A 27,614-nucleotide genomic window follows, 5' to 3' on the forward strand; every position below is an offset into this window, starting at 1 on the left:
TTCCAGGGCATTCACTCAGTGCCATTCACCTGTTGCCAGGTGGCCTGTGCCCTGGCAGCCCCCATAGCTTAGTTCCAGGCACCCTCCTGCCTACAGAATAGCTTCCTAATGCAACAACACCTTTCTCAGACCCTTGACCCCCAACAAGTCACACTATTTTTTTCACGAAAAATGCGGTGGCCAGGGAAGACGGCAGTAGTGGTAATGACCTCGTATTCCCACGTTGGTACTATCTACGAAAGACGAATAAGCCGCCCAACAACGTCCTCTGACCCAAGACCGTCGTTCCATTTCCATATAGGTATGAAGCAACCCCATGGTCACAACAGCTACTCAAACAAGACCCAGTTTACAGGATGTAGCGGAACTGAGGGTTCTGTCGACAACAAAATCAGTCACTGCCAACGAGAGAGAAACATTCGGGGGAGGCTGCTTACCTTGACATCCGTGAGATCATCCTCATACGCATGGTCGAAGCCCTCGGTGACACCGCTCTTGTCACGCCGGCGGTTGTCCCAGACACACACGAAGCGGTACACGACAGCAAGCAGACCAGCAATGATGGACGTGATGACAACGACGGTGAAGCCGGGCGCGTAGCGCGGCGCGTCCTGCTTCTTGAAGACGAGCGGGCCGACAAAGTTGCCGAGGCAGTAGCCAATGTAGAGGCCGGACGAGGCGATGGACCGCTTCGTGTAGCCGGCCGTGTTGGCGATCTGCAGGCTCATGAGCACGGCGTAGCCGCCGCCGACGGACGGCAGGATGTAGGCGGCGAAGAGGAGCGCGCCCTTCTGCCGCAGCGGCAGCAGCCAGAGCAGCAGCGCCGCGAGCGTCGTGCCCATCTGCGCCGCGAGGATGAGCCACGTGCGGATGCCGGGGAAGCGCATGGCGAGGTACGGGAACACGAGCATCAGCGTGCCGGCGTACGCGCCCGCCGGGATGACGAGGAGGAGCGAGTGCAGCGTGCTGAAGCCGAAGCCGTTGATGATGATGGGCACAAACGTCGAGATGGGCCCGTTGGCGATCATGCAGAGGAACGCGATGGCGAAGACGATCCAGAACTTCAGGTCCGTCGCCAGCTCGGCCACCTGGTCCAGCTTGTAGTGCTTGTTGCGGACGCCCGAGTTGTTGGTGCGCAGGCGCGCGACGAGCAGGTAGCGCTCGCGCTCGTCGAAGCCCCTGGCGCGGATCGGGTCGGGCGGCAGCACGAAGAGCAGGGCGATGCCCCAGACAATGGTGAGGCCGCCTGCAAAGTAGAACATGTAGCGCCACGAGGACCCCGTTGGGTTGATCGAGCCAAAGCCGTAGTTGATCAGAGGCGAGAACATGGAGACGTAGCCCGTGCAGGAGTACCAGATTCTGTCACACGCCAGCGTTAGCAAGGAGCCCGCCACAAGCGTTCATCAGCGGTCGAGGTCGACACATACCCCATGCGCATGGCTTGTTCATTCTTCTTGTACCAGCTTCCGACGATGAGCATGAACATGGGACTGATGCCGCTCTCGAGGAACCCCAGGAAGAAACGCTGCGCATAGATGCCCTTGTAGTCCTTGCAGACCGTCGTCAGGATGAGACAGATGCCCCAGAGCGTGACAATGGCAGAGGCGACCCTCTCGACGGGGAACTTCTGGGCGAGGACCATGGCCGGGTAGGCACCAACGATGAAGCCCAGGTAGAAGATGGACGCTGACCAAGAGTAACGGTCACTCACGGTCAGGTTGAGGTCTTGCCTCAGCCCGAACAAAGCCTGCAGGGACACAAACTGTCAGCAACACGGGAGAATGGCGAGGAGGTTGCGAGGAGAATGGACTCACAGCCTGGGACAGCATGGCCTTGTCGTAGTACTGCAAGCCATAGGTTGCGCAGAGAACAGGCATAAGTCTCCAATCAACCTTGCGGCGCAGCCTCTTCTCTTCCTTCTCCGTCCACTCGCTGTCACCGTGGTAGTCGGCCAACACCTTCAGGGCCTCGTCATTGTGCACCGTGTCAACCGGAGTCAACTCCTTGACGCCGCCGGAGTCATCGGGACCTTCGACATGGCCGATGCTCTCAGAGTTCTTGTCTGAGGCCATGGTGGGAGTGGAGAGTTGGGATTGTGAGTGAAGTTGAAAGAAAATGGGTTATGAGACTTGGAGCTGGCGTTTCCGTGTTCGACTCCCGCTGACTTCGTCGGGACTGAAGAACTCAAGATCAGAAAGATCGGCGGGTCGAGGATCTAGATATCAAGAATCTCGAACTTGCGATGTGATGCAGCTCAAACCCCCCGGGGCCCCGGATTGTTGTCAAACCTGGGGTATGGACCTGGAGCCGAGTTGGACGTTGTGCCCATTGGACCGGCATCGATGTCCCAAGTGTGTTGAGGAACTTGGGGACCACGTGTGGTACGGTTGACTGGAATCGGGCATGGTGGCGCCCAGAGCGCTGGCGTCCCTGGGCCCTGCATCTAGGCCTGCGCCTAAAACAATAGTGAAGATGAAGAGGGGGGGTTTTGGGGTCAACGGTAAACCCCCAAGGGTATAGCCGGGTGGGCGGGTGTCCGTGACGGGCTTAGCCCGGCCCCGACATTCCGGCGAGACCTGGCTTCATCCCGAACCCGGCTTGGGGTACGACGGGGCGCTGCGTTCGACCTTGCTTACCCACCGAAATGTAGGAATCGCCGATAATTTGAAACTTCAAATTGACTAACAGTTGCTCAGCACCGATCATTCTCGTGAGGCGCAAAGTTCTTGTTCTCTATTTGGCCAGCCCATGACAGCGGACATGTCGCAACCCAAGCTAGAGCTGCCCTCGGGGCAGACCTCGGTGTCGGTTAAGATGATCAACCCGGTCAACTTTGGACCAGCAATTCTCAAGAGATTCATGGCACCAGACGTACCAGGCCTCGAAACCTTCCCCACATCTCCATCATTGTCCTTCCTCATTGAACACCCTTCTGGTCGCAAACTGGTCTGGGACTTGGGCATTCGGAAGGATTACGCCAACTACGCTCCCACCATCGCCGGTTATATTCCAACAACTGGCTACAAAATTGAGGTCACCAAGAGCGTGGCGGAAACCCTCGAGGAAAACGGCATAGCGGCAAAGGAGATTGAGGCTGTCATTTGGAGGTAAGGGAAATCTCCGTCGACTCAACCGCAGCCGAAAAGCTGCGTGCCAGGACATCAACTGCTGATCAAAATGACGAAATTATCTAGTCACTGGCACTGGGACCACATTGGCGACCCATCTACTTTCCCCCCTACTACGGACCTGGTTGTCGGTCCAGGTTTCAAGGATGCCATGTTGCCGGGTGCGCCGGCCAACCCTGACTCGCCCTTGCTGGAGAGTGACTATACGTGGGTTCCAAACTCTATCAGCCCAGACCTCAGTTCCTTTTTTACTAACATCTCAGGGGCCGTAACCTGAGGGAAATCTCATTCAACGGTACTGACGCTCGGCATCTCAAAATTGGTGAATTCCCAGCTTTTGACTACTTCGGAGACGGGTCGTTCTACCTGCTGGATAGTCCTGGACACGCCGTTGGTCATCTCTGTGGGTTGGCCCGTACAACGACATCACCCGCGACGTTTATCCTCATGGGTGGCGATGTTTGTCACTATGCCGGGATCATGAGACCTTCAGAGTATCTCCCCGTACCCCAGTCCATCTCACCACACCCTTGCCACCCGCAGGATTGTAACAGCATGCTGTGCCCGGGCGGCGCTTGGGATGATTTGCAGCGATCTCGAGGCCGGCAGCCCACTGACTCCCTTTACGTGGCCACGTTCGGACTAGACGTGCCTTTGGCCATGCGAACCATCGGGTCACTGCAGCAACTTGACTGCAATGACAACGTCTTCGTGATCATTGCACATGACTCAACGGTTAGAGATGCCGTCCCTCACTTTCCTCTGGACCTGAATGAGTGGAAGAAGAATGGATGGGGCAAGGCTGTGAAATGGGCCTTTCTTCGAGATCTGAAAGTATACTGGGAGTCAAAGGGCCTCGCTTAGACAATCAACCTGTCAATAGACTCTGTAAAAACCCTCCGTGCTTCGCAAACTCCGAACCAATATGTGGGCCTGACAGCATCTCAACCTGAGTCGGGAATTGCCAGACTACCCAGACCACTCCCTTAGCTGAGGTTTTGCCAAGAGACTTCAGCCCGCTAGTCGACGCCATGGGGTCATGTTTGTTTCGGCAAAGGATTTTCGGGATTTTCTGGATTGGGATTACCGACGACCGGCTGTCCGCTTTGCCGATGACTCCTCGACTCCCGCAAGTCTCTGGCGCTGTGCTCGAATCCCGAGCCGGCCGGGGTTGACGAACGTGGCCAGCCGGCGGTACCCCGCGGGGTACGCATGCTCTGAATCTGCAGTTGCGGGGAAGATCCCCAATCCGAATTTCTATCTTTATCATGACGAGCATTCTGTACAATTGAGTCGGATCAACATTCACGACAAGCATTGGCTCGACAACAAATCAACAACACAGCAAATCCCATCTTGAACGCTTGTAGACCTCAATTCCTCATCAAATCATTACTATCGGGAGTCACCACTGCACACCATGGGAAGCCAGCCAGATCTGTCGAAGGAGCAATTGTTCCGAGACGCCAATCAAGCTCTCGACTACGATGTTCTCATCGTCGGCGCCGGCCTCAGTGGCATCTTTTCACTCCATCGCATGAGAGAACTTGGTCTGCGGACCAAGGTCCTCGAAGCAGGCCCCGAGGAAGGTGGAACATGGTTTTGGTAAGACGGCAGATCTCACCTGCAGCAGCCGCATTGCACCCCTGCTTACATGCAGTCAGGAACCGTTACCCAGGCGCGCGATTCGACTCCGAGAGCTATTCATACATCTTCTCATTCTCACAGGAGGTTCTGGATGAGTGGGACTGGACCGAGCACTTCTCTCCTCAGCCGGAGACCCTCAAATACATCCAATACCTTACCAAGAAGTTTGACCTCAAGAGAGGCATGCAATTCAACACCAGGATCAAGTCAGCGCATTTTCAGAAAGCGACACAGTCGTGGCTCTTGACGGATACGGACGGCAAACAATACACCTGCAGATACCTGGTCACAGCGATGGGCATTCTCAACGAGCCGACGCTGCCTAACATCCCCGGCGTGCACGACTACAAGGGCCAGGCCTGGCACACCGCCAGGTGGCCAAAACACGCTTCTATGGAGGAGCTGAAGGGCAAGCGCGTCGGCATCATCGGTACGGGCGCAACGGCCATCCAGACGATCCAGGAGATCTACAAGTCCGTAGGCAGCCTAACTGTCTTCCAAAGAACGGCAAACTGGACTGCTCCACTGAGGAACAGCAAGATCAGCCCAGAGGAGATGAAGGAGATCCGAAAGAGCTACCCTGAAATCTTCAGAAAGTGCCAAGAGTCGTACGCGTGCTTCGTCCACGTCGGCAACAGCCAGAGCGTCTTCGACATGACGGAAGAGGAACGCCACAAGCAGTGGGAGGAGCTCTACGCCCAGCGCGGCTTTGCCAAGGTCCTCAGCATCTCTGGCGACATTTACACAGACAAGGCGGCGAACAAGCTGTACAGCGACTTCCAGGAGAAGAAGATTCGCGCGCGCATTCGCGACCCCAAGGTCGCGGACAAGTTGATCCCCAAGAATCACGGCTTCGGCACTCGTCGTGTGCCCCTTGAGAGCGGATACTACGAAGCCTTCAACGAGCCCCACGTCACCCTAGTGGACATCAAGGACGACCCTATTGAGACCGTCACCGCAAAGGGTATCAAGACGCAGAGCGAAGACTTCGAGTTCGATATTCTCATTTACGCCACGGGCTTCGACGCCGTGACGGGATCGTTCCGGGCCGTTGATTTTGAGGGCTTGAACGGAACCAAACTCAATGACGTATGGAGTGACGGTATTCAGACCTTCCTTGGTCTCACCGTCAAGGATTTCCCCAACATGTTCATGATCATGGGCCCGCATCAAATGTTCGGCAACATCCCCCGAAGTATTGAGTATGCGGTGGAGTGGGTTTCAGGGTTCATCCGCTATGCTCGGGACAATAATATCATCTACGCCGAGGCCACGGAGGAGGGAATGGCCAAGTGGACGGAGCATGTGTGGAAGTGTGGCGAAGGACTTCTCGCGAATGAAGTTGATTCTTGGATGACGGGTGTGAACAAGAACTTGGCGCACAAGCAAAAGAGGTCGATGACCAGATACAACGGTCCGGCACCTGGATACAGGGGCCGATGTGAGGAGGTGAAGGAGAGGAGCTATTCGGACTTTGTATTAGCATGATAAATTGCGTGGGCGCTCATAACTTTTGAAGTTTTATTGTTTATTTTATGTGTAAAAAGTATGAATGGCTCAACTGAAAATTAGCCGTGAATTGCCCAGTTTCTCTCCTTTCTCACATTTAGGTCGGAGGCTCCTCATCTACCCTGTAATGTCAATCCCATGGGCAACACAGTCATCCCAACTCCGGCCCGCGTTCTTACATGGAACATCCGAACTGCTCCTATTCAAGGTATTCATTTATCTCATCTTGCGAGGCTGCATAGGTAGGCTCTTCAAACGTCTCAATCTCAGGTTTTCCACACGATTCCATTCTCTCCGCGGACGCAGTTTCATAAGGTGGGGTCAACCATCATGGTCCTTCAGTCTTGACCAAGAATTCATTGGCCTTTGGCTGCGACAGGGACCATCCGACACTATGTGCTAACACAGAGTCCCATCGCTTCGACTGGGATAGGTCTCCAAATCGTCGGAAACCGTGTGGCACGCCCTCAAATACATAAGTATCAGTAGGTACTCTATCGAAATCAAACCACGTCAGTTCTGACCACTATTTTTTCTCTCACTCACTTACCCAGCTTCGACTAAGAGCTGCGAGTAAAGCAGGCCCTCATCCCTCAAGGGATCCAGCCCGGCAACACCAAAGGTGGTCGGAGGTAAGCCTCTCACGTCGGCCACTGAAGCATTCCCGGGGCACAAACGAAGGTCCGCAGGATCGGGTGTACCGACTTGGAGCAGCTCGGTAAACATGCGAACAGTCCGCATCGGAAGCAGGGCGGAATTCTCATTCTCCTTGTATGACGATACCGAGGGGTCCCTCAATTTCTTGAGTTGCGGCTCGTATGCCTCAAAGCCCACCAGACAGGGAATCATGAGAACCTGGCCGGCGATCTCCGGATAATCCTTTGTTGAAGATTCGCCCATGTTCTTCCCAAGAACCAGAGACGCTGTGAGTTGGGCTCCCGCGGAGATGCCCCCGACAATCACCTGATCAGCAACTCCCCTCACCAAGTTGATGTTTTTGTGAAGCCAGATGAATCCGTCCTCCGCGTCGTCCCATGCAGTTGGATATGGAAACTGGGGTGTGTGCCGGTAATTCACGTGCAAAACAGCAACCTGAGCACTCGTGCAAATCCAGGAGCAGGTGGCGTCTTCTGTGCCCAGGGTTCCCATCAGAAAGCCGCCGCCGTGGAAGAACAGGAAGACCGGCAGCCGATCATCCTGAGACGCTGACGAGGGACGATAGAGGCGAGCCTCAATTGCCGAGCCGTCTCTGGTTGGGATTGAATAGTCTTGGATCTGGACCAAGTCCTTCATCGATTCCATCGCCTTTGCAGCGGCTTGTTCACGGGTCTCGTTCATTTTCTTCTGAAGATCTACTGGCGAGATCCCCGCGCTCGCCGAAGAGAATGCGATGGTCTTCTCGGTAGCCCTCCATTCGTCGCTTGCGCCTCCATATTGAGAGAAGTCGGCCATAGTAGGTAGAAAGAATTGCGTGTATCCAAGGGTGTCAGGCAGGCTTGTCGAGTTCGGGTCAGAGCATCACCTTCAAAAAGCTGGTGGATCTTCCTGCTCACTGAGTTCACCAGGTGACAAACGCCATTCCGGCAACCTACAAACAATTCTCCTCCACCGTGCTAATTATCATACACCGAGATGTTCTTCCCCGCAATCGGTAGGTCTGTTGAGGCTCGACCCCGCCCTATGCGGTCATAGCCGTGTGCCTCGGTATGCCGCCGAGTGCGCCATACCGAGTACGGATACCCGACGCGATGCAGGCATGCCGTGTTATCGACAGCAGCAACACAGGCAAAGGAGGCTTCGGGCCAAAGCCCTTCAATGGTGTATTATACCTTAGAAGCATCCCTACATTGATCCGATTAGTGGAATACGTCCTGAATGAGATCAAGTTACTCATCGAATCATACAATCCTGACTAGGTTCTTTTGTTGCCAATCATGTCGCACCAATCGTCCGACCCCCCTTCTCGATCTTTCAAAGGCAAAGTCGCCATCGTCACCGGCGCAGGCTGTGCAGGTGACGGCATCGGTAATGGACGCGCCATCTCCATCATGCTTGCAGACGAAGGCTGCAATGTGGTCTGTCTAGATCGCGACCTGTCGTGGGCTGCCAAGACGGCCGAGATGGCCAACTCCAGGGCCGGGCGCGGGAAGGCATTGTCAGCTCAGGGCGATGTCACTTCTGCAGCAGACTGCGAAGCTGTGGTCAAGCTTGCCCTGGAAAACTTTGGCAGGCTAGACATCCTGGTCAACAACGTGGGCATTGCAGGCGCGTCTGGGACTGCCGTGGACGTCGACATGGAACAGTGGACATCGAGCCTGAACGTCAACGTTTCTAGCATGGTTCTGATGGCCAAGTATGCCGTCCCAGCCATGGTAAAGAACGAGGGAGAGCAAAAGGGCGCCATCATCAACATGGGCAGTGTTGCAGGACTGAAAGGTGGAACGCCACACCTCCTGTATCCCACCAGCAAGGGTGCTATCGTCAATATGACGAGGGCCATGGCAGCGCACCATGCGAAAGACGGAATCAGAGTGAACTGCGTCTGTCCAGGGGTAAGATTTGATCCATCTGGTTAATCTGATCAGAATGAGGCTAACATCATAGTCAGATGCTCTACACGCCCATGATGTATGCAGGAGGTATGAGTGAGCAGGCGAGAGAAACAAGGAAAGGCAGGAGTTTGCTCGGAACCGAGGGAACTGGATGGGACGCTGCTGCGGCGACTGTTTTCCTCGCCAGCCCGCACGCGAGGTGGATTACTGGCGTCATTCTTCCTGTCGATGCTGGCACGACAGCAGCTGTAGGAATTGGCATGGACAAGAGCGCTAGCGTCAATGCATAAATAGTCGCCAAGTGATGAATTAGAGTTTTATTTTCCATGAAAAACTATGGAATGATCGCAAAGCGAGATTCAATCTTCCCCTGCGTCAGGTCTTTCAATACTTGGTCGAACTCGTTGAGCTTGCCAGTTTCCACGTGAGGCTTGATCTTGCCTTCGGCAATCAACTGTAGGACCTCCTCGACATCTCGGACTTGACTGCCGTAAGAGAAGATGTACACGAGTCTCTTGCGTGTGCCGATCTTCATGTGAATTGTGTTCTCAGTGTTCAGGCTGCCGATGCACAACAGCTTGCCTCCTCGCCGGACTGACGCCGAAGGTATTAGCAAAAGCGAGCATAGAGTGACCTGAGTAAGCGTGCGGGAATAAGACTTACCGATGTGTTGTGCATCATCAAATGTTTGGTGAGTACCAACAAAGTCAAGCACCGTATCGATCTGGTAACCCTTGTCCACCACGAATTCAGTAACCGACATGCCAACAGGAACCAGATCCTCCTGCGAGACACCTAGAGCTACGGCTTTGTCTAGAAGCTGCTGGCGTATTTCCGAGATGATGATTCGACATCCAAGGTTCTTCAAAATTTGAAGCGCATTGAATCCCAAACCGCCCAAGCCGAAAAGAAACACAGTCTCGTTGCTCTTGATCTCTCCCCGCCTGGTGATAGCGTGGTAGGCCGTGGCTACGGCATCCGTCGATACGGCTGCTTCAGCGGGTGTCACACCCTTTGGTACATGGATCAGACCCCTCACATCGAGTGCTGCATACTCGGCGTGGAAACCGTCCTGGCCGATTCCCGAGTGATGGCCGATCTCGCAGAGTTGGGCCAAATCACGAGAGCATTCGTTGCAGTCAGCACCGCCGCATCCAGGGACAGCATGCATTGCGACGACGTCGCCCTGTCACCGTCAGCACAGTGAAGTTGTAGAAAAACCATCGGTCATGTGATTTCCTACCAGCTTGAACTTGGGGTCCTTGACTTCCGGCCCAATATCCACGATTTCTCCACAGCCTTCATGACCCTAGTCGGCGGTGTGAGTTGAACCTGATTTTCAGGCTTAGGGAAATGAGGGTCTGGACTTACGAGCGTGAAGGATTCCTGGAACCATGCAGGCTGCTTTTCGATGGTGACGAGCGAATGATCACTGCGGCAGACTGCAGATGTGTAAGTCCACGACAGCCATTGAAGCAATCCAGGGCGTGGCTGCAGGCATACCCCCAGAAGCTAAGATCTTGCACAGAACCCCTGTCGGCGGCGTCTGTGGGACGGGGACCTTCTCCCAGACCTGTGTAGAGAATCAAACAGCACGTCAGTATGGGCATGGGTCATGACATGGAATACAGCTCAAGTCACCCACGGGCTCAGGGTTGCCCCTATGCTTCCGCCAAGCGAACATGGTCTGCGGGATAGTGTGCGTCATGGTGCGGCTGGGCGGTATCGTATTCAATTCAAGTGAGTGCTGTACGCAGATGGTGCAATCAGGGGTGCTTCACTCAATATGCCCGAACCAGCAGCATTCTCATTACTTCAGTACTTGGACTTTGTGCATTTCTCGTAGCTGGTCCGAAATGCGGGGAACCCGCCATCGGCAGACAGATTGGAGCGGACAATGTGGCCGGCTAACCATTCTCAGGCATTGCCGCCATAGCTTCGTAGCGTCACTTCAACCCGACCCGGCCTGCCTGGTGTGGCTCCACGAAGGTGGACCAGGAGATTTGCTCATGGCATCCTCCGTGTCGTCTCATGTCCGAGGATAGCCGGTTCCAGGAGTTGACCGAAGCTTTGCCATCCCGTGCGCACGAGAAGAGCCATGTTGTGGTCTGGAGAAGCTGGTTAAACCACCATGTCTCATATTGAATGCTGGATGCCCAGTATCGAGTAGAAGTTATCAGAGTGAATGTGCTGTGCGGTGGAAACTTCTTCAGAAGGCGTTTGTGGGGAATAATCAACGTCGTAAGGGCACCACTAGAGAGGGTTTGTCGACCGGATCATGGCCCTTTACGGTAGCTTTGCGACGATGGCAGGCGAATTCGATCAAGATACAATACCCCTTTTTACAAAGCAGCTGTCCAGATCATCACGTCAGCCCTTGAGGTTCGCCATATGATGACGTCGTACAAACGAGTCCTTCATACTTTGAATTCCACCGCTGCCAGCTTGCCTTGCATTCACCGGATCAGAACAGAATAGCATGATGAGAACGAAAGACGATTCGCAGTTGGTTAGCTATATGTGAGCACACTCCATCTACAGAGCTCCCCCTGTCCTGCGTTGGGTGAACCATTTCCACTCTCCCCACCAGCCATGACCCCCATTCCACCCATTGCGAACGGCGAGATTTGCTGAGGCGCGGGACACGCGCCGCTAGCCCTTCCCTCCTCCTCGGCTCCAGGAGCGCCAGACCATCTTGAAAGGAAGGGCGGAGGCTACAACCGACACCTCATCCGCCCGGACCACCCCGCCCGACCACCTGCGAGTGTACGATAAAAGAAGACGTTGCGCGATTGAAACACAGACGACGAACTCGCAATCCTGAACTCCGACCAAAGAACTCATTCCTGAACCAACCGAATGACGTTAACCGGGCTAACGATGGGAAAGCTGCTTCTCCGTCATCAGCGCTTGCCACCACCGCTGCCGCTTCCTGATCCAAAGTCGGGTTCGACGATTGCCTTTTTGTCTTTCCTTGCTTTGACAACAAATTCAGCCATGATTTGCATGTGGTCCGACGGGAAATGCCAGTGAGGGAACGCCGGTACACGCTTGAGGTATTCGGCATCGGGAGGACCGAGGAGGTCAACGACTTCCAAGGTGTTGGTTGAGAACCAGAGATAATCGATGACATCAGTGAATCCTGGCGTGTAGTTTGTGTACGGCAGCTGGTCGGGCGTGCCGTGCGTTGGGGCGTAGGCGTCGCGCAGGCTGAAGGGGTGCTCAATGCCGTCGCGAGTAAAGTTGCCGTACTGGAAGCTTGCGAGCTCCTTGTGGTCAGGCGAGACCCGGCCTTGGGCCAAGAGTTCGTACACGGAGCTGTCGAGTGTCGAGTTGAAGTCGCCGCAGACGAGAAGGGGTATATCGGTGACATTGCGGTACTCTTGGCTGGGCGCAGGCTCCACGACAGGGGATGCCTTGTCGCCTGATCCGGAGAATGCAAAGGGCTTCTTGTCCTTCACGGCGGGCATACGCACCCAACGCTCTGCGAGCTTGGCGACTTGCTCCATGAGAATACCCGTCTGGATCAGCTTGACGTCGGCCAGAACCGACTCCCATGCCAGGTGACCGTTGACAAGGATGAAACGGGCGCCTGTCTGCCGGCTCTCTAGGAAGATAACCACAGCGATGTTGTCCTTGGGCATGACGCGGTTGAAGACATCATGCTGGTTCTTCATGTCTGGTCTGTTAATGGCGATGGTCGCGAATTCAACAACGTGCTTGTCGAGCAGGATGAATTTGCTCGCGTTGAAGAAGGTGGCGCACCCGTCGACGCCGAGGGCATCTCGCTCATTCATGGTCTTGGCACGAGTCTTGGGCCACTGTACGCCCCTGTACTCGTATTTTGCCAGCTCGGGGCTGAACTCTTCCTTGAAGGCTTCGGTCGAGATTTCCTGCAAACAGAGGAAGTCCGCCCTCTTCTCGCCAATCTCTTTGTAAATCAGCTTCTTGCGATATTCCCATCCGAGCGGTTCCGATGGCGTGTATCCGTAGGTTTGGGGTGTTGCGTATTTGTCACAGAGAACGTTCCACGACAGGACCTTGATTCTCTCCAGGCTGGGGTTGACGTCCTCCTGGATCGTAACAAACTTCCTCTCGATCGGCTCGGGGGGTTCTGGAAAGTGTCAGTCAGCGGCCAGACCATCCCGTTTTCTTTTGGTAGAAGTAGCTACCTTCGCCCTTCTCCTTGAGCATGTGGATCAAAGTCTTGGTGCCCTTCTCCGCAAGAGTGCTCTTCTGGGTGGCATCAAGGGGGTTGCCCTCTAATCCCAATTGTTCGAGAAGATGCATGGAGCCCAGTTCGAACGGCAAGACCTTGATCTGGTTGTTGAAGAGGAGAAGCTCCTTCATGTAGGTGCACATGCCGAGCTCAGGGGGAAGAATTTCGATTTGGTTGTACGAGGCTTCGAGAAGGCGCAGCTGGCGCAGCTGGCCGATGGAGGCGGGGAGATGCGCGATCTTGTTCGAGGCAATGTACAGTTCGCTCAAGAAAGTATAGGCAAACAAGGCAGGCGTTAGGTTTCGCAGCCCTTGACCGCTCATGTCCAGATTGTGCCACGCCTGAGGGCCTCTTGCTTTCTCGACGCTGTATGGGCGCCTCCTATCGTCCGTGTCGGTATCGCCAGAGGGGTTCTTGCCAGAGGGAGGAGACGGATAGCCGATGCCCTTATTCTCGGCCGCCTTAAGTCGAGCGTAATAATGTGGCTGGTTCTGATCCGTCATGGCTGTGTGGGCACGCTCGGCCTCCTTGTGCATGCGAAGCTGCTCGGCCCAGTGTTCACTGATGGGCTGGGCCTGACCCCCACGGGTGGTCGATGTGTGGCCATTTTGCATGGCATTGGTAAAAGGGCTTGCGCTCGACATGACGCCCGATGAGTAGGATGAATGGTGCCCCAGGACGGGCCCATTGCCGTTATGTCCCGCATGGTCTTGCTGCCCGGGCTGGTGATGCTGGACATGACCCTGCTGATGGTGTTGTCCCTGCTGGTAGTTGAATTGGACAGGCATGCGCTGACCGCCGAGGGTGCCGTTCATGCGGGAGTTGTGACCCTGTTGGTGGTTCTGGGAGAACATGCCGCGTGTCTGGGCGGCCTTGAAGCCGGTTGTCGTTTCGAAGAGGTTACGGAAGGGGCGGGAGTCGAGGAGTTTGGGGTTCGATTTGGGGCGAGTCGTGGATGGAGGTGCTTAGTTGCGGCGGTAGAAGTGGGATGATGTTGGGTTCTCGAACGGTCTGCTCCAAGTGTGGGTAACCATCGGCCACCTGACAGACCATGCACGAGAGAAGGGGTTTGACGTCTTATAAGGATAGCGTGAAGCAGTCGCCAGTATTGGCGCAGCTCACGTCAAGTTGGAAACGAAGGAAAACCTGGGTATCGCGCGTCTGGGCATGGAATCCGAAGGCGGCGTCCTCTTGCATCGAGTGACGTTGAAGAGAGGGAGGTCGCGTCGAGTTGGGTTCGAGCGCCGCAGTCTGCGTCATGCACTTTCTACGATGGCATGTGTTTCTCGATTGGAAGTGGATAGAGCAGTTTCGATCGGGCTGCTGTCGAAGGTTTCGAGCCGCGCTGATCAAGAAACCCAGTCAGAACAAGGTTCAGGTGAACAGGCCAGGAAGACTTGGATAAACTGACGAACGTCGACGCCAGGGTACAATGACAAGATTGAATAGCTTGGGGCCGTTACGATTGTCTAGAGAGCTTTTGTGTTAGCTTTCCAGACATGCAGAGGAGGGGAACGGCGGGAGGGAATGGGTCAGTCGCGAGCTATAGAGTGTTGCTTGCGACACCAGGGTAGACAAAGCAAGGGTACAAGGGAGCTGACACGGGCGCATAATAAATGAACGAACCTGAACGAGTGGGTGCAATGGTTTGCAATATCACTAGAGCATCGAATGGATACTGGAACTGATCAATGTCGTGGGGTATGGTGATGATCCAAAGATAGAGCCTTGGTGTTGAGTCGAGCGTCTCCTCGTCGCCAGATGCATCGACGAGGTTGCGAGCTCTAGCGTGGTCACGTGTGCTGGTCACATGCACGGACCATCGTGGAGGACAGCGTCCCACCGCCGCTGTGCCTTGAGTTTGAACCAGACTGGGCACTGGAATGCTTGCTGTAACGCCATGGGAGCAGACTAAAGCACGTGACATGCGAAAGTCTACTGAAGGCAAGGACAGATGGGCAGCTCCTTTGTGGGCTCCAAGCGGTGTGTCAGAACTGCAGGTGCACACAGTAGGGCCTGCCTTACTCTCCTGTTCACCACAACTGCCTCTTCGTCGTGAACCCGCATCGCCATCTGCTTCACACTTAACAGCCTGGACACTGTTGTTCACGCTTTTCATGCCTTGCTCTTTTCTGTTTAGGTAAGCCCTGCCTTATGATGTTGCAATCAATTCCGCCGCCCTCAGAGTCAGATAGAGCTTGGGCATCAACCACAAGAAGCCTGCAATTTACCCCTTCCGCCTTGTAACGACTTCCGGAAGGGGATCAGAAACAGGAAGACCGAGAGCGGGCAGAACAATAGCCAAGTCCCCTCACAGAGTGCCCGGAAACTGGGCTGGAAGCCCAGATCTTGGCTTCTCACACAGTTCGGACGACAATGCAACATTCCAGTCATCTATTTCCGGCTTCCTTACAGTCCTGTTGGAATGCCCACAGGTCGCCACAATCCAGTCAAAGCTCCTATCCAGGATTTTTCAAACCGCCTGGTTGCACGGATTTGACAAAGCAGAAACGCTCGTCGAGATTTCACATTGACACGTCTTGCTGCTCCAACTGGACTGCGATTGGAACAGCGCTAGGTGCCCAAGATGTGGACCGTCATGGAAGTCGATCGGACCCGGAACACACATTCGTCTTTGCATATGACTTGCCAGTTTTGTGACTCTCTTCGATTTACTTTGGGAATGGCACATGCTGGTTGTGAATATTGGCGAAGTTTGGTGAGCGTAATATGATACATGATCAAACTCAATCACGAATCATTGCGCTCAGCAAGTAGAGGCGCCAGGTCATTTGCTTGGCTGTTCACTGCACCTGTCATGGCCGACAGCTTTTCCACAAACGGGACTCTTGAGGCTGTCGCCAACAAGTTTCTTGATGTCCTGGCCCCCAGTGGCGTCTGACGTTCAACGCCAGCCCTCCGAGGAGGCGGCTAATACCTTCCTAGACCTACTTTTATGACCAGACTACCAGCATTCGATCAGGAGTCAATCAGGCCGCAGGCGAAAGTGGCATGGCGCAGACTAACGAAACATTAGTTACTGGTCCACCTCAGGAGGAACAGTTTCTTCCGTCACAACTGAGCGCGTCGTTCAAACGGACGCTTGGTGTTCGATGATCATGGATCATCCTCACCGCCCAGCCGAGGCTCACACGTGCTCGAGAAAGGGCCGGATATCCAGCCTCAAGGCCCATGGCCGCTTTACCGAATTGGTCCTCACGTCGAAGATCCATGACAAACGAGATGAAGACACGCTTGACAGCACCAGGACCCTCCTCGGCCAGACTTGGGAGGCGTGAACAGTCTGCGCAGGCTGGCCAGGGCCTGGCGGGTGAATCGGGACCTCTGGCCAAGCGCACGACCGCAAAGTCCCCGAAGCCGACATCCTTCAGTGCCTTCAGCCGACACACTCAGGCGCCCCCAGGGGCTTGGGCAGCCATTCAGAAGCCCTCGTTGTATTGCCCGCACTATGCGGGGGAGGGGGCGACGTTTTTTCTGCACTGCACTTTACCGTGTACGGAGTGCCTGTTGGCATCCCACCAACGGCCATGCCTCACAAATGGCCCGAGACCCAAGTGGACGGGCTTGATGGGACAGCGAGGCGTTCAGATGCGCCGTGACGGGTCGTGACGGGTGATGGCCAAATTGGGGATACTTGCGGACTGGTGTATATAGCAAGTGACGGGCCCCAGCCAGACCAAACGCTTCGGCGAGGCTGTTTCCCAGGTTTTGCTTTCTTTTTGCGGTTCTTATCCCAGGCGATCACGGACTTCATTTCAGCAGCCCTTCTCCAAAGCTTGCGTCGACGCTGCGCCCGGCAAGTCGTCAAATTCCACGTACCGGTGGCTTTGGCCCTCCAAAACTGGTCGCATCATAGCCTCTGAGGCACGACAATCATCAACACCTAGATTCACTAGTCGTTACAGTCGGGGATCTACGCCGGCGAGCCCAGGTTACGCGCCATCGAATTCGCCGGCGGGAATACCTTATTCTGTGCAGTGAAAATTAGCACTGCCCGCGCGCCAGCGCTTGGTGCCCGACAACGACCAGTCTAGGAGGCCTAGCGGTCGACACGAGACTGACGGACAAAGACAGCGAGAGAGCAGAGCAGCAGAAGGGGTAACGCTCGGACGGCGGCTGGTCTATCCGGACCAAACCATTGCTCAACCGTCATTTCAAGCCGGACCCAAACGATTGACCTGTCGTATTGCGACGGTGATTGAGGTCAAACCGACCGAGCTGAAGCCCGACACTTGACAGAAGCTTGTCGGTGGCCGTGGCGAACATCGGTCAAGAATTGACCGAAGGAGGGGCGATCTCAAAAAGCCAACACGTTTGACGCCACCAACCCGACACAACCATCAGGGATCGAGGCGGCGGCCGTTGAACCGAACAGCCGTATCTTGGGCCTCAAGGATCCGCGTCCACTCGGCGAATTCACATCCCACGAGGCAATTTTTCCTGAAGCGAGGCAGTTCAGAGGGTCGATCACCCAGACAGCCCATCACTATTGAGGTGTCCCGTCTCATCGGGCGACCGGGGCAACAATCCCTTGGGATTCTGAGGGTACCTCTCGACCTACCTACCTACCTACCAGCTCACGCTTCGTACACTTCCTGTACGCCCAACAGCAGCCAACGGCCTCTGACAGTCGCAGAAAGTGACAGGCCTGGCAGGTTGGCTGGCAGGCGGCCGTTACATTCGGGGAAGTGGAGGGCTCACATCCGGGCCTACGGGCTGTCGCAGAACGTCAGAGCGCGCACGCGAGAAAGGGCGGACCCCTCAATCAGGCTTCTAGAAAATCTGGGCGGCGGATGGTCTCCCGTTCAGGCGCTCATCCCCGACTGGTGTTTGCCCAGAAACCACGACCCCCGTCGCGCCCCCGCCAGAACTGGCGGCTGGCTTGAGCAAGGCTTGTCTTTCGTCACAGAGTTTCCCGAACCACTGGAACTCTGTTGTCTTGCGTACCCTGCCGCCCATCCCGTCGCAGGTCTCAGGACCTCGTCGCCTGTCCGGCCTGTCCAACCAGCCAGTCCCGTCCCGCTCGTCGCTTCTGGCGCCAGATTCTTCAACAAGCCCGCAGCGTGCGTGCTGCAAGCCACTGTATCAGTAACCAGCAGCGGCGCCAGACGGCGAAGAGCGTTAGACAAAGGAGCGCGGCGGGCGGACAACGCTGCCGCAATTGGCAGACTGTGGCCGACGGGCGGACGCAGGTCCCAGGGGGCCAGTCTGCGAAAGCTCGGTACTTGCAGTGTGTCTTGGCTGCATTAGGAGGGGGGTGACCTCGAAGGAATCCGGGACCTGCAGGTCGACAGGGACGCAGGATCTGAGGCGACGGGCAAGCACACGAAGAAGGTGAGGGCGAGACGAAGACGAAGCAGCAGCCCTGTCTGCTGACGCCCATGATCAACCAGCTAACTCTCTCGGCTGTGACTGATGCAGGGCGAGCCCAACATCTCGGAACAATTGAGCCCTGGGCGACGCCAGGATCGGATTCAGGCAGAAGCCAAAGAACCAGCCGCCTGGAAGATCAGCGCCTAACAGAAGCCCAGAAGGGCCAGGAGGGAGGGCAACGAAACCGTATCATCACATCTCGCAATCGCCACAGCCCTCAGAAGACAACAGGGCGCAGAGCACAAAAAGGCAAAACCATCGAACATCCCCGACAAGGTCAAATCTCCTAGCAAGCCTCACTCGACCCAAACTATCGCACGGCACCGCCATCACCATCGACTGCAATAACACTTCAACGAAACGGACCCTTGCCGGCCGGGCCCACGCGACTCCATTCTCCCACCGATTCAACCACCCCCCGCTCCCTCTTCTTCAATCCCCTCCCCGAGCCCAGTCCAACCTTGGGACCAAACCGCATCCCTGTAGCGCGCCCCAGCAGCCTGGACATTGGCCTGGCGTCATTGGAACCGGCTCCCGTTCCTTGTCTTCCCCTTCCAACCCCCCCCTCCATTCGGCCGCTGGTGGAGGCGCCTGCAGTGCGGTGCCAGTGCTAAATTAACTGCGGCACCACAGACTGGACTGAGAGGAAGAGGAGACGAAGAGAAAAAAAAACCCAGCCCCTTGTCGGGTGTCGCCGGCCCCCCCCCCCCCCCCCGTCCCCCTACCCCCTAATTAAGGGCTCCATCGAACACCTCATCGACCCGCGGGCCTGGTGGGACCTTTGGCCGCACTGACGCTGCACCAGGCGTGCCCTGCTGCTGCATTCGCTTCTCAAGGCAAGGCAAGGCCTCGAGGAGCCAGTCCGGCTGGCCTTTAATAAAGATGGAGTATGGCGGGTACATGTATGCCGGCGCTGCCCCTTTCCCTCCCATCTACCAACGGACGGCCCAGGAGAAGAAGAAGGCTGCTGCCATCATCGCCGCTGCTGCCGCCGCCGCCGCTGCTGCTGCTGCCGACGGTGACGATCAACAAGACCGGGACCAGACCAGGGACCGAAACCGAGACAAGAAGCCTAGCAAGGCACCGCTCTTCCTGCGTCGAGCGCATTCGGCGGGTAGGAAGGAGAAGGACCGGAAGCCCAGCCGCTTTCGACACACCCACACCCGGACGCACAGTGGCAGTTCCGGATCTGTCAGTCGTTCCTCGCACGAGGCCGGCCTCAGCACAACCACGACTGCGCTGTCGCTGGTGACCTCATCATCCTCCTCTTCCCCCTCTCTCGACAAGCACGAGCACAACGACGACAACGACGACGGCAACGACGACGACGACGACGACGACGACAGGCAAGACGCTGGTTCTCGCACACCCAGGGCGCCCACCTCACCGAGTGCCAAGAGCGCGGCCCGCCACCCTCGGTACCATTTTGGTTTGCCCAAAGGTTTCGACAGCGTCGACCTAAAGGCCGCCATCCCCCCACTTCCTCAACACGGCGACCACGGCAGTGAACAGGACGCAGTCCGCGGGCGAAGCGGCACGCGCCGAACGACCCTCGACCGGCTTCAGGTCCCACGAAGTCGCAACCTCTTCTCGTCACAACAAACCCCCTCGTCTGCCACCTCGCCGCATCATGCCAGCATGCTCACGGATGGCGACCCTACGACACCCCACGCCTCGTCCTTTGCCCTGACCAAGTCGCCCTCGTCCTTCTCCATCATCCCTATTATGGACCACATGACGGCCGCTGCCGCATTTCACGCCCATAACGCCCAGACACGCACCATGAACTCCTCCGCCATGACCCTCGCCGGCATGAACACGTCTAACCCCTCCCTCGACGGCACCAACACCACCGGCACGCCGTCCGTCCGCGGAAGCACCAGCGCCGCTTCTGCTTCCGCTTCTGCGTCGGCTTCGGCTTCGGCGCAGAACCTCACCCGGCCCGCCTTCGCCCTCCGCAACTCCCGCACCTACCTCGCCGACACGACCCTGCCGTATCCCTTGCCCGTCGACCTCGCCGAACTGCACCGCCAGTCCCTACGCACTCTCCTCTTGACCCAGGTCTTTGGCGGGCCGGTATGCTCTCCAGCCTTTGCCGAGAAGCCACCCACGCGTGTGCTGGAGATTGCATGTGGCCCCGCCTTCTGGTCGACCATGTGTCACCGTTGGTTTGCCGCCCGCGGCCACACCAACATTTCTTTTACGGGCATCGACGTCGCGCCGATCGCACCGACGGAGCGTCCGGACCGAGACATGCGATGGCGTTTCGTCCAGCACGACCTCCGCAGCTTGCCGTGGCCTCTGCCCGACGGCCACTTTGACCTCGTCATGGTCAAGGACACGTCCCTCGCCATCCCCTCGCAATTACAACAGCCCGCCATGGACGAATACCTCCGCCTCCTGCGCCCCGGCGGCGTCCTCGAGATTTGGGAATCCGACCACCAAGTCCGCATGCTTCGGCCGCACGCGCCCGTGCAGCACGCGGAAGCCGCCGAGGCGCCGTCGTCATCATCAGAAGAAGAATCGACCGAAGAGGAGGAGTCCTCCTACTCGTCCGCCGCCGAAGACGGCGCCGCCTCGTCAACCTCCCCCACGACGCCTCTCGCCGCCTCCCTCGGCGCCTACCTCATGACCGCCAACACGCCGCTCTCGTCGCCGATGAACCCATACCTGGTCGAGTACAACACGTGGCTGCACCGGGCGCTCGGCCCGCGCGGCCTGTCCCCGGTACCGTGCACGCTCGTGAGGCCGTCGCTGCTGCAAGAGTCGGACGACCTCACCGACGTGCGCAGCCGGCGGCTGGCGATCCCGCTGGCCGAGGTGCGGTGGGAGCGCGAAGGGGTCGGCGGTGTCGTGACCAAGGACGGCAAGAGCTACGTGCGGCGGCGCGAGGGCGGGGGGCGGGCCAAGCGGCTCAGCGAGGGGCAGGCGGCGGGGCGGCGGACGGCCATGCTGACGGTCGTGCAGTTTGTGCAGAGCCTCGAGCCCATGCTGCGTGAGACGAGCGGCAAGAGCCGGGACGAGTGGGACCTGTGGATGGGCCGCATGGTCGGCGACCTCATGGGCGGCGATGGCGCCGGGTGCGGCGAGTGTCTGGAGGTTGGGGCGTGGTGGGCGAGGAAGAAGTGATGACGGCAGACGGGTGACTGCTGTGGATTGATCATGCCGCGATGCGAGAGCGAGATACGGGGGGCACGATGCGTCGACGGCACAGGAGGTGCACAGGACCAGGACGTTTGTCTTTGGAGAGATATTGCAGATACCCCTACGTTCCGGTTCCAGTGTGGCCGAGGGAGAGAAGTGACAGGGAGACGAAGAGTTTCTATTTGGACAAGGCTGGGCATTGAATACATGTTCTCTTTTGGTTTTCTTTTCTTTTCCGTTCATGCCATTTTGCAGGAGGGCCATTTTGCATTCAGATTGGGGCAGCATGATGGAATGACTTTTTTTTTTTTTTTTTTCGTTTTCGGTGTTCTATCTGTCTCTATCCCGTTTCGCGTGTTTTGCTGCTGCCTGTCCATCTCTCACGAGCCTCACGCGTCTGGCACGTAGCGCTTCCGCAGCGTGCGGTAGCGTTTGAGGTAGTACCTGGGCCGGGTCAGCTTGAGGCTGTATGTAGGGTCTGAGAAAGAGGGGAGACGACGCAGGCGGTTGCGATGGGATTGCGTATTCAGATTGATGTGATGGGGACGAATAGACTCTGCTTCTCGGCTTGCTTCTTCGTGTCTGTCTTGTGTCCTGTGCGCAGGCGGTGTCTTGGGGTCTGGTACCGCGAGGGTCAAGTCTTCTCGAATCGGCAAAGACGAGGGAGAGAGAGGTATGTGTATGACCACTCTGATGTAGGAGCTGGCACTACCAGTTGATCCACCACCGCCATGACAGGAGATGCGTGACCAGGGGTGAAGACGAAGACCAGTCGTCCGCAACCTCACTCGAGGGCGGCACTCGTTTGGAATACGTCTCCCAAACTCACGACCATGAGAGAAGAGAGGCCATGGGGCGATGCCCAAAAAGGACACGCGCAAACGAGAGACCACGGCAAACTCACAGCGCTTCAATCTCTGTCACGACAAAACACGAGTCAGCCCATCGTCATGTCCGCGACACGTCCGACCAGAGCAAGCAACAAGACAACGAGCACACTGACCCTTCTTCACAAACTCGGCCCGCTCGAGGCCCCTGCGAATCGCCGCCTCGTCGCGCAGCCCCGCGTTGGCGGCGAAGGCCTTGTGCAGGCGCGGGCGGAAGTAGGCGAGGCCGAGGGGGTATTCGCGGCCCAGGAACAGGAGCTCTGCGTCGTCAGCGACTTTTTCGAGGAACATGTCGACAGCAAGCAAAGATGAAGATGCGCCGCGTTGTCATGTCGTTGTCGAGGGACGCAGCCGAGGTAGAGGAGGGGGGAGTGGCACCTTTGTACATGGCGATGACCTGGCGTCGCAGCTCGGGATTGACGCTCATCGTGTCGCGTAGGGGGCCGTGACAAGTCTCGCGCTGCGGCTACATGGGGAGAGGAGAGCGTGGAGCGGCAGTCTTGTCTTCTTGTCTTCTGTGCCGTCTTCTGTGATGGTGTTGATGCCTATGATTGTCCACTGCCTCATGATGCAACCTCGCCACGAGCTGCCCGGGCTTATCTTATCGCAGCTCGGTCTCCACCACAGCTTGCGAGCCCATGCCCCGTGGCGAGCAATGCGAGCAAACCACCAAGGCCTCTGATCACGACATTCAGCTCTCGGTCCGTGAACGACAGCAGCAACGAGCCTCCTCCGAAATCCGACCACCGAAACTCTCCCCCTCCTCGCAGACACCCTCCCAGACACCCCCCCAGACACCCCGCCATGTCCAACCGCCTGCCGACCTTCAACGGCCGCGCCTCGCTCGAGCGCATCGGCCGCTGCCTCGCCTTCGGCTGCAACCCCGACCAGACAGCCCTCGCCGCAAGCCTCGTCGCCCGCATCGCCAAGCGCGCCGCCCCCGTCTACGCCATCCTCCAGGGCTACCCCGCGCGCCCGGGCTTCACGATCCCCCACCTCCGCGTGCCCGCCAACGCCACCTGGCAGCCCTCCGCGACGAGCGCCGGCCTCGACGCGACATCGTGGCAGAGGGTGAGCACACGATCCGTCCCCCTTCTTCCGGCTGAGCGACCTCTGCCGTGCGCATGTCGTCTGCCCCGTTCCCGGCTGAGCGACCTCTGCCGTGCGCATGTCGTCTGCCCCGTTCCCGGCTGACCGGCTACGCAGAAAGCAGACAGCAACGCGACGTACCTGGCCATAGCGAACGAGGCGCTGTACCAGACGCTGGCGCACGCCCGGGACACGGCGCCCCCGGACCTGGCGGCCCAGTGGCAGGCGTTGCTGTACGGCGCGCCGCCGGCTGAGGGGGCTGCGACGGCGGCGGCGGCGGTGACGATCAAGAATGCGAGGACCAACATCATGCCGAGCCACGTACGTTGCCTCCTTCTTGTCTCCTCCTTTTGTGTTCCCCCTTTCTGCCCCTTTCTGGGCTGCCCCAGATCGCAGCATACGGACAGACAGCCGACTAACGTCCCAGGCCATGACCGAGCCGGAGACGATACGCGCCTTTACGAGATTCATGCCCTGGACGCGGGACGCCAAGACGACGCAGAGCATCGTCGTGCAGACGCTCATCTGGTCGCTGACGCGCGGCACGCTGCTCGCGCGCACGGGCACGACGCTGTCGCTCTACGAGCCCATGCCGGGTTGGCTCGTCGGCGAGCTCGACCGGCTGAGCGCCGTCGAGAACACGAGCGCCGAGACGCGCCTGCGCAAGGCCAATGCCGTGCTGCGCGGCATCGGCCGTGACCTGCGCCGGCTCGAGGAGCAGACGTGGAACCGCGCCGACGCCGTCGAGGACATGGGCGCGGCCAAGGGGGCGTGAGGAAGCCCGGGGGGGAGGAGCATGCCTTCGGGCCGGGATGCCTTCGGGCTGGGATGCCTTCGGGCTAGGATGGGATTGCATCAACGGGTGATGGGGCTGCTGGCTGGACTCGTCACGACCACTGTACTAACGAACATGACACGCCGTAGGACCAAGCGCCATAGACGCGCCATAATGTCAGTGATTTGCAGAATGCATGCCATGTGTTTCCCATTGCGTGCAAACGACGAGACCGTGAACGTGCTAGCGTTTCTATGAGCAAGGCGTGACTACGTGCATGCAGCCGGGTCGAGAGAGGAGGGGTCTTGCTGAGTTGCCAAGTTGCCTATCACCACAGTACCACAGCACCACAGCACCACAGCACCACAGCACCACACACACACTACATATGGGCGGGCCAATCATGCACAGGCAGACAGACGGCCGAGAACACAAGAGCGCGTGAGACCTTGTAACGGCGCGCGGGGTGACGGGCGAACAAGACGTGCATGAGTGCGTTTGCCGTGTGCGCTGCAGCAGCGCCGTGAAGCTTGTCATGGGTGCCGTGCCGCTACGCTGCTAGATCAGCCCGTTGGATGCTTCGCGCTCTCTGCCGGCGGGTGCGTGCGTCCTCCCACTGTGCCTCCCACCAAGAAAAACCCGTCCGATGATGATGATGACAATGGCCCTGACCCGAGCAAGCCGGGTGGAGGTATTCCAGCGGCGTCCATCCCGTCAGCAGGCGAAGCGCAGCCTCGGTGGTCAACCCAAGCCCTACGAGCTCGTCCTGGCTCACTCTCGTGATGCAAGCCTGCGGCGGCAGCCCGGCAGTCATCCGGAGGAGGGGTGGCAGGCACGGGAGGTTGGAGGTGGTGGTGGTGGTGGGAGGGGATGGCAAGGCGCGGGCGTGGCCCCATCTCAGCGGCGGTGTGGACAAATGCCGACAGGGCGATCTCCTGGCTATTCCGCTTCACGATTAGCACGATTCGCGGGAGGTGGGGGTGCACAGCATATTGGGTCCTGGCGAACAATATCCCAGAAAAAAAGAGAGAAAAAAGGGAGAGAAAAAGGTACAATGCCTGGTCCTCTTGGCTTGGCTCGCGACCAGCCCTGTCACGGCTTGCCCCAGTGCCCCTCCTGTGTGCCGGCCTCTGGTTCGACGCTGGCGAGGAGGCCTTTTACGACTGGAATTTGGCAACCCTCCGGTCTGGGTCGTAGCGCTAAGACCGGAGTAATCGAAGCGCTAAAAGAGGAGAGTGGAGAGAGCGAGTCGAACTTGTGCAGAACTTTTCTTCCCTTTTCTTTGGGCGCGTGGCTGGAATGTTCGTGTGACGAAATGATTTGATGACGGAAAAAAAAAGGCGGTTGTTGAACTGCCGAGCGAGCCGGATCGTGAGCATTTGCTTGCGGCGACACCACTGGGCCCTTTCCGTCTGCTGTCCTCCCTTCAGCTTACTCGAATCAGTCGAACCACCTGGATCGGCCCCGCCTTGTGCTCGAGGTCAAGGTCGAGTACCGAGGTCAGGGCTTGTTCGGATCGCCAAGACGGCGGAAATCCAATCCTGTGTGGAGGATAAGGAAAGCGACCCCTGGCACACTGGAGTGTGCCGGAACAAGAGCATGGAGGGCTAGGCTCGACGAAGACGAAGCCAGGCCAGGCAAGGAGAGCACGAGAGCAGATCAGCGACCAACGAGGACGCCAGTTGCAGACAGTGTGCCCAGCCAGCAGATCTCACGTTGGAGCCTCCGCAGCGGCGTGCGCAGGAGAGAGACCAGGAGAGAGACCAGGGCCGGAAAAGGCACGCGATGGACCGGCGAGCCAGCAGCTGGCGGCACTCGCCGCTGGCCCGCAGCAAGTGATCGACGTTGGAAATTAAAATTCTCGTCACGCTGAATGGCTGCTGGAGGTCGACTCCGCTTGCGATGGACTGGCAGCGCGCCGCCCCCGCGTCATGAGCTTGCGCTTTGCTGGCGGCCACTGTGCGGGAAGCTGTTGTTGTTCTGTCTGGCTGCGATTCGTTCATTTCTGCTGCTTCCTGCTTGCCACCACCATGTGCATTGCTGCTCCTGACGATGGATCCGAAGACATGATCTGATGAGGAGTCGGAGGAGGGGCCGAGGACGAGGTAGGGGGCAGCATTGTCGCAGGCGTCCAAGGACGTCCAATAGGTCTTGGACGTTTGCTTTGTTTTTGTCGATCAACGTCATGAGGAGTCGTGACTGGTGGAGGATGGCGCCTGGACGTGCCCTGAACCCGTTGTCGCACGTGAAGGAAAAGAATCAAGAATCCGGGGATCAAGGGAGCAATGGATCAAGGGACCAAGGACCCAAGGGACCAAGGAACCAAGGAACCAAAGCACGCAAGGAGATTGCGCTGAGTGCGGGACGAAAGCCGATACACAGACCACGTCTAGTGGTACGTGTGAGGGGGGAGGATGGAGGCGTACTCGGACCTGGTGCATCGTGATCTGTCGCATCACCCCGGATGTCGCCCATGGAACCTGTTGTCAAGCGAGAGATAAGGTGCGTGTGCGTTGCTTTGTGCCATGGTTTGGGGGGTTTGCTGCTGTGTCGCTGGAAGCCATGCCATGTAGCTTTTTGCCTTGTCGCGCAGACAGCCTCGACAGCCTCGACGGAGCTCACCTGGAATGAGGCAGTGAGACAATGGCTGCTCCCATGTCGCTCCCAAATTTGGGGGACGGCAATATACATGCTTGGGTGCCAGGATAGATATCGTGGGTATCGAAGGCGAGAATGCGAGAATGAGAGAATACGATGTGGTAGCGGGCATGAACAAAGTGAGGGAGGGGCTTGGGTCGATGCATCGCATGACAGGCAGCAAGGACTACGCTGCATCACGGGTGAGGCAGGTAGCCTCATGGGTGAGGCAGGCAAGTGCACATGCACAGGCAGGTAGCAGCAGTACATGTAGCAGGGCCGAGCGATAGACGTCGTAGGGCAGAGGACAGAAGAGACTTGAGTGCACACGCCCATGGGCGAGATTGGCCCCGAAGAGTGGCCGACTCCAAGGTACCCCAAAGTCTCGCACTAGATCTGAATATTTTCGGCCGGCGGATATGGATCGCACGATCTCTGCAACTCCCGAGCCTACAGGTACCTAAGATAGGTACCTAAGACAGGTACCTACCTACCTCAGGTCGATGCCTGGTAGGTACCGTAGGTAGGTACCTACCTGGGCACGCATAGTGCGGCAGCAACTGTGTGGGTATGGGTCTGTCAGATGTCAGCCCACACTGTTCGCGATCACTGTGTCCGTCGCGGCAGTGGCAG

At 57.6% G+C, this 27,614-nt stretch overlaps 10 protein-coding genes across 10 annotated transcripts; 5 read left to right on the plus strand and 5 right to left on the minus strand.

The window, feature by feature from the left end:
* Positions 1-349: 349 nt before the first annotated feature.
* Positions 350-2,072, minus strand: D7B24_004901 (uncharacterized protein; the record flags this gene model as incomplete). Its single annotated transcript, XM_028639066.1, has 4 exons — positions 350-376; positions 438-1,359; positions 1,428-1,747; positions 1,815-2,072. The coding sequence occupies 4 exons, from the start codon at positions 2,070-2,072 to the stop codon at positions 350-352; spliced, it is 1,527 nt and encodes a 508-aa protein (XP_028496420.1).
* A 688-nt stretch (positions 2,073-2,760) lies between these two features.
* On the plus strand, positions 2,761-3,992 carry D7B24_004902 (uncharacterized protein; the record flags this gene model as incomplete). The annotated part of the gene is made up of 3 exons (XM_028639067.1): positions 2,761-3,107; positions 3,195-3,335; positions 3,392-3,992. 3 exons carry the CDS (start codon positions 2,761-2,763, stop codon positions 3,990-3,992), a joined length of 1,089 nt encoding a protein of 362 aa, XP_028496421.1.
* Positions 3,993-4,548: 556 nt separating this feature from the next.
* On the plus strand, positions 4,549-6,263 carry D7B24_004903 (uncharacterized protein; the record flags this gene model as incomplete). The annotated part of the gene is made up of 2 exons (XM_028639068.1): positions 4,549-4,733; positions 4,793-6,263. 2 exons carry the CDS (start codon positions 4,549-4,551, stop codon positions 6,261-6,263), a joined length of 1,656 nt encoding a protein of 551 aa, XP_028496422.1.
* Positions 6,264-6,612: 349 nt separating this feature from the next.
* D7B24_004904 (uncharacterized protein) lies at positions 6,613-7,736 on the minus strand (the record flags this gene model as incomplete). The annotated part of the gene is made up of 2 exons (XM_028639069.1): positions 6,613-6,778; positions 6,835-7,736. 2 exons carry the CDS (start codon positions 7,734-7,736, stop codon positions 6,613-6,615), a joined length of 1,068 nt encoding a protein of 355 aa, XP_028496423.1.
* A 482-nt stretch (positions 7,737-8,218) lies between these two features.
* On the plus strand, positions 8,219-9,126 carry D7B24_004905 (uncharacterized protein; the record flags this gene model as incomplete). Its single annotated transcript, XM_028639070.1, has 2 exons — positions 8,219-8,836; positions 8,893-9,126. The coding sequence occupies 2 exons, from the start codon at positions 8,219-8,221 to the stop codon at positions 9,124-9,126; spliced, it is 852 nt and encodes a 283-aa protein (XP_028496424.1).
* A 44-nt stretch (positions 9,127-9,170) lies between these two features.
* On the minus strand, positions 9,171-10,544 carry D7B24_004906 (uncharacterized protein; the record flags this gene model as incomplete). Its single annotated transcript, XM_028639071.1, has 6 exons — positions 9,171-9,430; positions 9,500-10,022; positions 10,080-10,145; positions 10,208-10,278; positions 10,340-10,409; positions 10,482-10,544. The coding sequence occupies 6 exons, from the start codon at positions 10,542-10,544 to the stop codon at positions 9,171-9,173; spliced, it is 1,053 nt and encodes a 350-aa protein (XP_028496425.1).
* Positions 10,545-11,739: 1,195 nt separating this feature from the next.
* On the minus strand, positions 11,740-13,909 carry CCR4 (Glucose-repressible alcohol dehydrogenase transcriptional effector; the record flags this gene model as incomplete). The annotated part of the gene is made up of 2 exons (XM_028639072.1): positions 11,740-12,950; positions 13,009-13,909. 2 exons carry the CDS (start codon positions 13,907-13,909, stop codon positions 11,740-11,742), a joined length of 2,112 nt encoding a protein of 703 aa, XP_028496426.1.
* Positions 13,910-19,331: 5,422 nt separating this feature from the next.
* On the plus strand, positions 19,332-21,578 carry D7B24_004908 (uncharacterized protein; the record flags this gene model as incomplete). The annotated part of the gene is made up of 1 exon (XM_028639073.1): positions 19,332-21,578. One exon carries the CDS (start codon positions 19,332-19,334, stop codon positions 21,576-21,578), a length of 2,247 nt encoding a protein of 748 aa, XP_028496427.1.
* Positions 21,579-21,982: 404 nt separating this feature from the next.
* On the minus strand, positions 21,983-22,771 carry LYRM5B (LYR motif-containing protein 5B; the record flags this gene model as incomplete). The annotated part of the gene is made up of 3 exons (XM_028639074.1): positions 21,983-22,037; positions 22,498-22,510; positions 22,597-22,771. The coding sequence occupies 3 exons, from the start codon at positions 22,769-22,771 to the stop codon at positions 21,983-21,985; spliced, it is 243 nt and encodes an 80-aa protein (XP_028496428.1).
* Positions 22,772-23,284: 513 nt separating this feature from the next.
* On the plus strand, positions 23,285-24,344 carry D7B24_004910 (uncharacterized protein; the record flags this gene model as incomplete). The annotated part of the gene is made up of 3 exons (XM_028639075.1): positions 23,285-23,551; positions 23,687-23,890; positions 23,997-24,344. The coding sequence occupies 3 exons, from the start codon at positions 23,285-23,287 to the stop codon at positions 24,342-24,344; spliced, it is 819 nt and encodes a 272-aa protein (XP_028496429.1).
* Positions 24,345-27,614: the final 3,270 nt, after the last annotated feature.

This window comes from Verticillium nonalfalfae, assembly GCF_003724135.2.
Source record: "Verticillium nonalfalfae strain VnAa140/NRRL 66861 chromosome Unknown scaffold_29, whole genome shotgun sequence".
Taxonomy (NCBI): domain Eukaryota; kingdom Fungi; phylum Ascomycota; class Sordariomycetes; order Glomerellales; family Plectosphaerellaceae; genus Verticillium; species Verticillium nonalfalfae.